Below are 12,442 nucleotides of genomic sequence, written 5' to 3'. Positions count from 1 at the left end.
GCCTTGTGCCCACCTCAGGGTCTTTGCACTTAGAATTTGCTCTCTGTGGAACATTTTCCCACTGGTCTTCTTATGGTTCAGATCTTGGTTCCGATGTCACCATCCTACCCCCTGTCCCCTCCCTGCTGAAAGTCACCCTCTATCACATGTTTAGTTCCAGTAGCTTTGACATAGAAACAGTCATGTATCTATTTACTCTCTGTCTCCCCCATTAGAATGTAAGTTTCAAGAGGACTGGGTCCTGTCTGACCTGCTCAGTGCTCTGTCTTCCACTCCTAGAATAATACTGGGGGCACAGTGGGACCTTGATAAATATTTGTTCAAGGAATGAATACGTGCTTCAGATGTGGTTCCTGGTCTTCCTGAGATGGAAGACATGTAACAAGCCACAGGAAGAGCTGCCTAAAAATACAGTGCAGGAAATGGTAACTCTGAAAACTAATCCGATAAACTCATTTTTGCTGAAGTATTGCTGGATGACGATATGGTACCCAGTAATGCCAACCTCCACGGGGCCCTAGAAAGATGAAGATGTAATCTACAGGGTGGTCCTGGAGGGAAACCCTTCAAGGACCAAAATGGAGGGCAGATGAGAAACTATTTGAAGATTGGTGGGTCCCTGTGGGTCCTTGTGGGTCCCTCAAAATTTGCCATATGGAGGACTCCTCTGTCACCGAATGCAGACACATCCTCCCCAATCATACACGTTCCCCCCACATACATACATTCCCTAATATTACACCCCCTCTTGCAGAGCTGACTGTGATTCTTCTTATCTTGTTCAGGTATTTCATACTGGTCTTAGGGAAGAACCAATTGACAAGCTTCTGAGAAATTCCATGGAAATTTACAAAAATAAAGCACCTAGGGCTTCCCTGGTGGCGCAGTGGTTGGGAGTCCGCCTGCCGATGCGGGGGACACGGGTTCGTGCCCTGGTCCGGGAAGATCCCACATGCCACGGAGCGGCTGGGCCCGTGAGCCATGGCTGCTGAGCCTGCTCATCCGGAGCCTGTGCTCCGCAACGGGAGAGGCCACAGCAGTGAGAGGCCCGCGTACCGCAAAAATAAATAAATAAATAAAGCACCTATAAACTCTGACATTTCACCATAAATCGTAACAAATTATAGTACAGGCACACAATGGAATATTATTCTGCCATTGAGGTGACAATTATGAAGTTTAAGTATCAACCAAGAAAACATTCACGGCTGTAATTTTAGGTTAAGACAAAAAACCTGGACATAGATCTGGTATAAGTATTATAAGCACAACTATATCAACATTACCTAAGGAGAAAAAAGACTGAAAGGGAATAGTTATTGTATTGAGTTAATGTGATTACAATGGGTTTTTCCTTTATGTTTCCAGACATTTTTTGAAATTACTTTTACACACATAAAAAAGAAAATATTAAGGTTAAGCACAGTGTCTTTGTGTGGTTGCCTCTGTCCCAGCCCTGTGGCCTTCCTGCTCTTCCCTCAAGCAGCTGAAACAAGACGAGGGCACAGCCTCATTCCTGAACCATGTCAGGCATGGGGATGACAGGGCAGAGGGGAGAAAGAATTGTAACGTCACAACGACGACAGCGGTCAGCATGGTTCCAGCTTCCTGTGCTCCAAACACTCTGCTATCTACACCTGACATGATTTTGCCCCAGAGGTGGAGAAACTGAGAGGTGAAGTCTGAGAGGTTAAGGAACTGGCCTGAGGTCACAGGGTTGACAACTGACAAAAAAAGTTGTGGAAGCCCTGGTCTGATTTCACAGCCCATGCTCTCAACCACTCTAAGGAGGACGGCGCTCTTACAGATACCAAGCCCCTGTGTTTCAATGGCTCTCACAGCTTTGAGGGGCCACCTCTGAGTCAGAAGGCCTCTGATGCCTGGGAGGAGCAGGGCTGTAGCTGGTGCATCTCCCCCTGCAGCACATCAAGAGCAGGCCTGGCCTACTGGACCACAGGGACTCCCCCACTGGGGGACAGGGGGCTACAGGAAGGGTGGGAAGGTGTGGGGCAGAGAGGGGGAGAGGAGCCACCACTCTTCACCTGTGACTCTGAGAGGGGTCACCGGCAGGGGCCCTGGTGCTTCCATGGGGCAGTCAGTCTGGTCAAGGGGACGAATCTTGGGGGGACTGGTCATCTGCCCAGCTGCCCTCAGGTACCTTGGATGGTGGACACTGGGTTGACAGCCACAGCTATGAAGTGGGACCTACTGGGGCCAGGCAAGGTGACCCCGTGGTGGAGGGCCAGGATGGAACCAGTAAGCCAGGGTCCAGACAGAATGGGACATAGGCAGAGGGGTCCACATGGGGCAAAGTGACCATGACCCAGTGCTCCTGTGAACAAGGCCCATGGACGGACAGGAGCCTTGCCCCCTGCTGAGCTCAGCCTGGCACTGCTGCTGAGACCAGAGCGGCCAGAGGGGCACAAGAACACGGACCCCTCCCCATTGCTGGGAGCCCACAGGAAGCTCACACACCTGCCCGGCGGAGAAGCTGGGGAGGCAGGTCTGGATCTACTGATGATGGCCTAAAGCCACGGTTCAATTTTTGTAGCCCACTCAATTCACCAGATGGGACTGACTTAGTCAAGGTTTTCTCTTCACTGGCCGATAGGTGGGGTCCGTGAGGAAGGCCAGATCAGTACATTCCCTCCAACTTCCTCAGAGCTGCGTGTGGTTACAGTTATGACCCTGCCCTGCCACTAGGCTAGATGGCACAGGCTTAGAATCTATTATGTGCCAGGTGGTCTGTTAAGTCATTCACCTGCAGGATCCTGACCCCTCTTCTCAGTATCGTATCAATAGAAACACCTGCCATCTCAGCTCTCCTATCAACTTAGCTGTGTGACCTTAACCCCACTGAGCCTGTTTCATCATCAGCACTAATCCCTCCCAAGCACACAGAGTGCACGCAGTAAAAGGTCATCACTGTCAGAGTTAACAACTCTTTGGGGCACAGAGACAGGTAAGGACAGGTAGGTGATGGGGCGGGGCCAAAGGGATGCATCTGGGAAAGAAAGAAATTAACAAAAACATAACCTCTTAACTCTGCAGCAATGCAGGTGATCTTACTTAGAGTCAGGAAAGCAGGGGTAAAATGTAAGGGGCCAGGAGCACTCCCCAGAAATGCAGACATACCTGAGAGCCCCCAGGAGCCATGGGAAGTAGAGGTGGGAGATGGGGAGTTTCCAGGACCTGTGTCTGCTCCGACTCACTGACAGTCCTTCCTGCTGTGCTGCCTTCTTCATCCCCTTGTAGGCTCTGCAGGACAAACACATCAGTTCCTGAGCCAGGGTGGCCTTCTGAGGTCTGGAGAGTCATTCCAGCCACGTCCACCTCTCTGGGGCTTAGTACAGGCTGTTTGGTACTGGGCTGGTCCTTAACAGCGAGGCAAACGGCGAATATCCTTGGGAAATTTCAAGGGAGTTTTGCAAAACAGCGAAAGCAACATCATCTGATTCCTCCTGAAGATAAATGAGCCTGATGAATTATTAAAGAGGTGAAGGAAGTCAGTGCTTAGCTAAAAGAGTCCCACATCTCTGTGAATACATCAGCCAATCTGGGCCGACTTTGGTGGAGAGAATGTTCTTGCACTGCGTAGAAAGTCAGCAGCAAGCTACAATTACATTCACCTGGAGCAGCTCTCCTCAGGGGAGGCCTGCATTTCTGAGCTCAGATGCAGGCTCCTCATTGCTCAGGGCTATTTTTTTTTTTTTTTTTTTTTTTGATGGTTGCAAGGCAAGTTTTATTATGCTACGGTTGCAGATTATATAGACTAGAAATGGAAGGTTGCCAGATGGTGGTTTACATTATCTATAGACTGTCTCGGCTCAAGGTTAACTTCCCTGGGAGAAAACCCATAAGCCCAGAATCATCCAAAATAACCTGCATGTGCAGGGGGGAGACAGCTTTGCTTGTCTCATTTTACATTCTTTCTGATTTCTGGGCCCTGGTGATTTATCTCCCATGGAATGGAACAAGGAGGGGAACAAGTAGGGACAGTCCCTTCGAGCAGCGGCAGCATGCCTGGCATGTCCGTAGCCTGATCTCAAGGCTGACTGTTTCCCTCAGTTCCCACTCAGGGCTATTTTTAAAAGTGAGACACTCAATATGTCAGTGGGGAGGGAAGAGGGAGCAAGGGCTGAGGGTCATGTGGCTGAGACCATCTAGGCCCCCGGTGGAGTCCCTGGCTCTTGGCTGACACCCCCAGATCTCTCTTCTGAGCCCTGAAAATAAATCCCTAACCTGGTGTTCAGCGCTGATGGAGGGGCCACAGGCCAGAAGGGAATTCAGTAATCTACTCTGCCTCTCATTTTCAGCCCTTTCTTTGGTCTGATAGGCGCCGTTTCTGGCAGCTTAAAGACAATGCATCACAGCTCCACAGTAAAAACAAAAATGCAAAAATATAAACAAAGAACAAACCCTCTTTGTGTTTGTTTACAAGTGCTTTAAAATATACATTCAAAATGTGCATCTTTCTGTTTCTCTGTGTGTGGGCTCTGAGTGATCCAGCATCCTCTCTAGTTGGGGACACTCCATCATCCCCCTCCCCATTTCAAGACTCTCTTTTCTGAGGCTGTGGTTCTCCAGTGGGGACTGCCTCTGGCCTAAACAGCCCTATCAGAAATCAAGTAGCAGCCAGACTCCCAGTCTGACTGACTACAGTCGTGTTTGGGGGGTGGGGGGGAGATGTATGTAAAGTGTCATTTTTCTGTTTGTGCTAAAAGGTAGCAGAATTCGCACCCTCTACCCCCAATTAAGTCACTTAGCATTAAGGATTATTTTCAGCTGAAAGCAATTAAGAAGAAGCCGATACAAGAAAAGCTTTCTGCTCTCCCTCTATTTGCCTAAAAGTAGGACATACGTTTCCTTCCCTCTCCACCAGTTAGAACAGAACTTAATCAGCAGAGACAATTCCAGACCTTCATCAGCCCACAGAAGCGCCAGCTCTATGACAGTAAATTATAGAAAATTATGTAACTAGGAAGATAAGGGTTAATTTAACCAGGTCTGTTTGTGCCTCTACTCCTCATCTTTAGTGATAAGGATGTTTCTTTCCTCCTAGTATATCTTCTAAACACATGGAGTTTTAAAAAAATTTTTATTTATTGATTTATTTTTTGCTGCATTGGGTCTTTGTTGCTGCGGGTTTTCTCTAGTTGAGGTGAGCGGGGGCTACACTTCGTTGCGGTGCGCGGGCTTCTCATTAGGGTGGCTTCTTTTGCTGTGGAGCATGGGCTCTAGGTGCATGGGCTCAGTAGTTGTGGCTTGTGGGCTCTAGAGCACAGACTCAGTAGTTGTGGCACACAGGCTTGATTGATCCGCGGCATGTGGGATCTTCCCGGACCAGGGATTGAACCCGTGTCCCCTGCATTGGCAGGCGGATTCTTAACCACTGCACCACCAGGGAAGTCCCTATGTGGGCGTTTTATCTCCAGCTTGTAGGAAGAAAAAGAAAGGTCAGTGTATCCCTATACATCTGCTATTTTTTTCAAGTGCCTTTAACTCAAAATAATCAATATGCAGAGCAGCATATTTGAGGGCAAATCTGGTTTCCTTCAATAACTTCACCTTTGTGAATTTTCTTTTGTGGCCTCTATTTCTTGACAAGTCTAATTTTTTCCAGGTCATTTTTTTTAATCTCCAAGACATGATTCTTTAAAAGTTTACCATGTGAGGGACTTCCCTGGTGGCGCACTGGTTAAGAATCCACCTGCCAATGCAGGGGACACGGATTTGAGCCCTGGTCCGCGAAGATCCCACATGCCGCGGAGCAACCAAGCCTGTGCGCCACAACTACTGAGCCTGTGCTCTAGAGCCTGCGAGCCACAACTACTGAGCCCACGTGCCACAACTACTGAAGCCTGTGTGCCTAGAGCCCATGCTCTGCAATAAGAGAAGCCACTGCAATGAGACGCCCCGCTCGCCGCAACTAGAGAAAGCCCATGCGCTGCAACGAAGACCCAACGCAGCCAAAATTAATTAATTAATTAATTTTTAAAAAGTTTACCATGTGACATTTTAGCTGTTCCTGGTTTTATTTTGCATTGACTAATCCTAAAAGTAATGCTCACTCGAAATTAGATAAAAGACTGATTTTTAAAAATCTAATTTTTTTCTTTCCAGTTTTATTGAGATAGAATCGACAAACAGCAGTGTATAAGTTTAAGATGTATTGCTTTTCTTTTTTAATTGCAAAAAGCATTGATAAGGAAAAAGCATTTTCCATGGTATGGCTAAATGGCAGGGTGCTTTGTTAGGTTAAAATAATCTTTTAGAATGTGGGAAGTCCTACAGATTAAAAAAAAAAGGCATCCTCAGTTTCCAGGGGAAGTTTCTTTAAAGAAGGAAGTTTTCCAACAAGAAAGTCCCCATACTGAGAAATAGAGGGAGAAAACCATGCAGAGAAAGGGGTTGTCAAATAGACAAGCGATACCAAACCATTCCATAATAATTATCCCATTTGTGTTTACATTAAATTACATTACATTCTAGAACTGGCTCCTGGCACAGTGAACTAATTAATCATGTAGGGGTACATTGTGTCTTGAGGTTTTGGAAGCTAAGGACTAAATAAGTATTTTGTGCACCTGCAGGCCTTCAATTTTAGGGAACAAAAAATTTACAAACATAAACATAATATGCATCAAAATGTGTGTGTTTAAATGAAAAATGGTTCTGGTTTCATTGTTAGGAGGACTGTCTCTTCTCAAATATCTGTATCTAACAGGAAAGGAGGCTTTGACAGAGTATAGCTGGGGACAGTTAGTGAGAAAAATAACATTGTTTCATATTTACCCCATGAACTGGTTCCCTTTGTAAAGGGCTCAGAGTGCAGTGGTGCCTGGCAAGCCCCCAGGGCACAGTAGCTGTCACCCCATCAGCTGTGGGCAGGGTCTCCCAAAGGCACTTTCGTCTCAGGCAACAAATACTCAGTTCATTTTGCTCAACAAAAAGGGAGGTGGGGCTTTATCAAAAGGAGCTGATTTGTCTGTAGCCAGGGATACAGGGAGGTAATAATTAGAATATCTCATTACAGGTCCAGGGAGAAAATAGCTGGTGACATCAGGAGAGACACAAAAGGCTAGGTGCCTCTCCTGCAGGCCTGGATCCCACTCTGGATGGAGCAAGCCCGCCAAGGGCCCGGTATGGGCTCGTGGGGCAGAAAGGGGTTCCCACGGTTCCAGAACAAACTATTGGCAAGTTACCAACCTTTCTGAGACTTGGTTTCTTTTTTTTTTTTTTTGCGGTACGCGAGCCTCTCACTGTTGTGGCCTCTCCCGTTGAGGAGCACAAGCTCTGGACGCGCAGGTCCAGCAGCCATGGCCCTCAGGCCCAGCCACTCCGCGGCACGTGGTATCCTCCCGGACCGGGGCACGAACCCGTGTCCCCTGCATTGGCAGGCAGACTCTCAACCACTGTGCCGCCAGGGAAGCCCCAAGAGACTTGGTTTCTTCATTTGTAAAATAGGGATAATGATGACGATGCTGACCTCGTAGAAGTGTGAGAATTAACACCCAGCAAACAGTGGCCTGCAGTCAATGTTAGCTCCTTTCCTGCTCAATCCCCATTACAGAAAGTGTGGCTTCAATAACCCAGCTTAATATCAGAACTGATTCATGTAAATATCATAGATCTGTTGGGACTAAAATGATCTCAAATAACAATGATTTTTTTTTTTTTTTTTACAGAAAAAAAGATATATCGTCTTTTTTGTCTTATCCCATGAAGGGGAGAGTGGACATTTTCCTAATTTTTCCTTCAAGAACTAGCCTTGATGGAGGTGCACTTATCACCCCCCACCCTCATCCCTGTCCCCTCCCCCCAACAGGAATTCTTCATCACAGAGCAGGAAATGGGACAGGGCTTGGCTCGAGTTAAAATTTCCCTGATTCCTGGGGCCAGAATGCAGAAATAAGGAAAGGAAGGTAGCTCAGAGCCAGTATGGGGCTGAAGCTGCAGTGTAGAAACCCTTTGGGACGCTGCCACCTTGGCACGTCAGGCCTTGAAGAAAGTGGCTGAGGGCTGGTGCAAGCATCATGAGCTGAGGAAGCCAGAGTGGGTCTGAGTCAGGGAAATGGCAGACAAGCCAAAGCCACCTGCCCTGGGGGGCGCGGAGCCTGTGGGTACGTGCCCTGCAAAGCCCTCTCAGCTTCATTCCCCAAGAGGCACGCAGGGACAAGCCAGGCAGCAGACCTGGTGGGGTCCCCTGTCATCCCCAGCTTGTCCAGTAGTGGGCAAAGAGGACAAGCCCAGAGCAGCTGGAGCACCTGTCTTTCATCATCAATGCTTCAGGACAAGAGCAGAGGGCAGTAGCAGGTGCTAGCATTGCCTGTGCTTCAACAGTGACACCATGTGGCACTGACTATATGTAAAATAGATAAACAACAAAGACCTACTGTATAACAGAGGGAGCTATATTCAAAATCTTAAACAACCTAAATGAAAAAGAATCTGGGGGGCGGGATAAATTAGGAGGTTGGGATTAACATATACACACTGCTGTATGTAAAACAGGTAACCAACAAGGACATACTGTGTAGCACAGGGAACTCTACTCAATACTTTGTAATAACCTATAAGGGAAAAGAATCTGAAAAAGAATATATATGTATAACTGAGTCACTGTGCTGTACACCTGAAACTAACACAACATTGCGAAACAACTATACTTCAATTAAAAAAAAAAAAAGCTGAAAAGTCAGCTGAAAACCTTGGCTGAAGGGAAGCTGCCCAGTTTCCTCCCCTCACGATTTTAATGGCCAGGACCCACCTCTTTGGACTAATAAGCAGCCCTGGATGTTTTGTGGTTATCACTGACGGGAGAAATCCAGGAAGGAAAAACATAGTTCTAAGCTCGATTAGTTGGAGGCTTGAAGTCAATTAGATTGATAATTAAAAAGAGTATAATCTCAATCTGAACTCCCAGCTGGAGGAGTGATTACACATTATTACACTGGGGGTTAATCATCACCCCAGGTGTAGACAAAAATCACATAAAACACCAACGCCAACTTGTGAAACTTCCTGACACCCAGAAGAGTCCTCATCCCCTTCCTGGATGAGATGGACTCACAGTGATCACACTTTCTGCAGAAGAGGATTCTCCTCCACTTCCTGTTGCCTACTTCAGTAGGTGGCCCTGTCATCCGTCCAGTTGCTCAACCGATTAGTCAGAACTCTTTCAGTTGAAGGTGTCGGGAGCAAGCTTAAGCATCAACAGGAATGTATTGCCTCATCTAGCTGGGAAAGATGCTGGATTAACTCACAAAATTGAGAAATGAAGATCCTGGGAAGTTGAGAAAGGAGAGAACCTGGGATTCGGAGCAGTAGAACTCTTTCTCTGTCCTGTTCTCCTCTCCTCTTCCTCTGCTTCTCTTTGCCCTGGACCTCAGTCTCTCCTAGTGTAGACAGTTCCCCTCCACCAGCAGGGGATATAGTTATTAGCAGCCCAAGCTTCCCAAGCCAACCAAGGGAGAAGTTTTCTCACCAGGCACCTTTATCCTAGGGAAGGGCTCTGATCGGCTTGCAGTGGGTCAATGTCTACCCCTGGGTCAACTAGTGCCAAGGAGATGACATATGTGATAGGTCAGTCCTGGTCACACCCTCTCACCTGAGGCCACTGAGCAGGGGTTGTGGGCAGAGAAGAGTGATGGGAACTCTCATTTTCTGGGAGCAAATTGAAGACTAGCACAGTCCACCCTGAAGATGCTGGTATCCACAGCATTTTAAATAAACTCCCAATTGGACCTTAACATACATACAGAAAAGCACATGAATCATAAGTGTGTAGTTTGATGAATTTTCACTATTGAACACACTCACAGAACCAGCACCTTGATCAAGGGACAGACATTATCAGTATCCTAGAAATCTACCTTATGCTTCCTTCCAATCACCACTCTCCTGACCCCCCAAAGGAAAACACTATCCTGATTTCTAATATGGTAATTAATTTGATCAATTTGGGAACTTTATATAAATGCAGTCATTCAGTATTATTCTTTTATACCTAGTTTCTTACACTCAATATTATGTTTATGAAATCTATCCATATTATTGCATGTAGACATAAAGTGTTCATTTCACAGCTGCATAGCATTGCATTGCATGAATATGCCAAAATTTATACATCTTAGAGGCTTTACCTAGGCGTTTATGTCCTTGAATTTTGCTCTGAATTATATCCTTCTTTGGATATACGTGTAAATGCTGGTTACTAATTAATATTTTTTAATTAATTTTTATTGGAGTATAGTTGCTTTACAGTGTTGTGTTAGTTTCTACTGTAGGGCAAAGTGAATCAGCTATACGTATACATGTATCTCCTCTTTTATGGATTTCCTTCCCATTTAGGTCACCACAGAACACTGAGTAGAGTTCCCTGTGCTATACAGTAGGATATCATTAGTTATCTATTTTATACACAGTATCAATAGTGTATATATGTCAATCCCAATCTCCCAATTTATCCCAGCCACCCTCTCTTTCCCCCTTGGTATCCATACATTTGTTCTCTACGTCTGTGTCACTAATTAATATTTAAGGTTGCTACATGAGCTTAAAAGCATATTTTGTGGAAAGGTGTACAGAAGGATGAGGATGCTCTGCACACTTGAGGTCCACCTTTCCTCACCTCTTTTCGTCTGGGCAACAATCGTTTGTCAACACAGCCCCTTGGTGGCGACTGCCTGAACTGCAACCACGGCTCATAGCAGAAGTTAATTACCGGCTTTTCAAAGTATTATATAAAGTAACCGGTAATATTTATGTAAATAAAAGTGCTCCATCTCCATCTCACAATCTAAAATACTGATAAAAATTTCGGGGCTTCCCCGGTGGCGCAGTGGTTGAGAGTCCGCCTGCCGATGCAGGGGATACGGGTTCGTGCCCTGGTCCGGGAAGATCCCACATGCCGCGGAGCGGCTGGGCCTGTGAGCCATGGCCGCTGAGCCTGTGCGTCCAGAGCCTGTGCTCTGCAACGGGAGAGGCCACAGCGGTGGGAGGCCCGCGTATCGCAAACAAACAAACAAACAAATAAATAAATAAAATGCTGATAAAATTTAAAAATAACAACTACCATTTATCAAGTACCTACTATGTGTCAGATATTATGTCAATTTCAACACAGTATTCTGTGTACTCCTTACAGCAAGGCTATGAACTGTTTATTGTTGTCTCGTTTTTGAGGTGAGAAAACAGAATGAAGGAAGTTCAATACTCACTCAAGGTTCATTCCCCCCGAGGAGGTCTGGGGTTGGACAAGAGCTTGCACCCCTCCTGGGGCTATCTGCTGGGAGGCAAGTGCTTCCAGCTCCTCTTCTCACATCTCCCTCTCTGTCCAAGAGGAAGAGACTTGCACTCCTGCTTTCCCCCGTCCATTCCCGCAAGGGGACGCGTTGTTTTTGTGATTCAGAGGCTCGAGACATTGACTGGGTCATGCCATACTAGTAGATGGGTTAACACACCTATAGATCAAGAGTCGTGTGGGTGTTTTCTCCGTCTTCCTGCACCTGCGCAGCATCAGGTCAGCCTCTCCTCTATCCTTGCTAACTGCTCCAGACCAGGTATTAGGGAGGATGACAAACCTTTCTTGGTTTGCTGGGGTCTTTCCCCCCTGTGCACTGAAATTCCCAAGTCACAGGAACTGCCTCAGTCCCCAAGCAACTTGACTTCCCTTCTCAACTGTGGGCAGGTCAGGCCCAAGTTGTGCCACAGACTCAGCTGTTCTAGATTCTCTAAGAGGATGAGACATTCTTTAGGCCTCCTGGTTCGTGACACATGAGCCAATCAGCAATCAGCAACTACCATTAGGAATGAGGATTATCAGGTGAGCTTTGCCAGCATATTCTCCTTCCGCCTCAGAGTTCCGAGTTCAAAACTCGCATTTCCACTAAACCCTCTTTCCCTGTGTATTAGTTAGGATTCATGATTGCGAGTGACAAAAATCCCAACTGAAGTGAGATTAAGCCAAAAAGTATGTGTGTGTGTGTGTGTGTGTCTGTGTGGTGAGGCAGGGGTGTGGGAGGAACGTGTTGGAATGAATGTATGATTGAGCAGTCAGGAGGGGGACTGATTTAAACTAGTATCACCTCTGCAGCCCTAAAAAAAAGTCTCTTGGTGGCCCTCTGGCTGGTCACCTACTCATTCTTGAGCCAGTCCCTGTGGCCAGGGGAGCACAGTGTGCTGCTCTGATGGACCAGGCTGAGCTACAAGCCCAGCCCTGGAGCTGGGGGGGTGGGTCAGAGCCCTAAGCTTGTGGGCTGAGACTAAAGGAGAAGGGAGTTCCTCACCTGGAGATGGGTACTGCTCCTAAAAGAAGGGTCATGACCACAAAGTAGCCTAAAACAGTGAGTGTCTGACTCACCCTGGGCTTGCATGGGGCTGGACAAGGTATATCGCATCCTCGGTGCCTGTTTCTTTCTGCGTGGCTGAGGGTGATGAG

The 12,442-nt window shown here is 46.9% G+C and overlaps 1 protein-coding gene across 2 annotated transcripts in view; it reads right to left on the bottom strand.

Annotated features, from left to right (window-relative positions):
• Nucleotides 1–3,333, bottom strand: part of PLA2G4E (phospholipase A2 group IVE) — a 59,802-nt gene extending 56,469 nt beyond the window's left edge. The window contains exon 1 of one of the 2 annotated variants that reach the window (XM_079699634.1): nucleotides 3,136–3,333. In XM_079699634.1, the coding sequence (XP_079555760.1) occupies nucleotides 3,136–3,318 (183 nt within the window). In that variant the 5' untranslated portion in view covers nucleotides 3,319–3,333. The remainder of the gene's footprint in view (nucleotides 1–3,135) is intronic. The other variant, XM_079699636.1, reaches the window with a different exon arrangement.
• Between the last annotated feature and the right edge of the window lie 9,109 nt (nucleotides 3,334–12,442).

This window comes from Hyperoodon ampullatus, assembly GCF_949752795.1.
Source record: "Hyperoodon ampullatus genome assembly, chromosome: 3".
In the NCBI taxonomy this organism is placed as follows: Eukaryota; Metazoa; Chordata; class Mammalia; order Artiodactyla; family Ziphiidae; genus Hyperoodon; species Hyperoodon ampullatus.
This window is presented reverse-complemented; position numbering and strand designations above follow the sequence as displayed.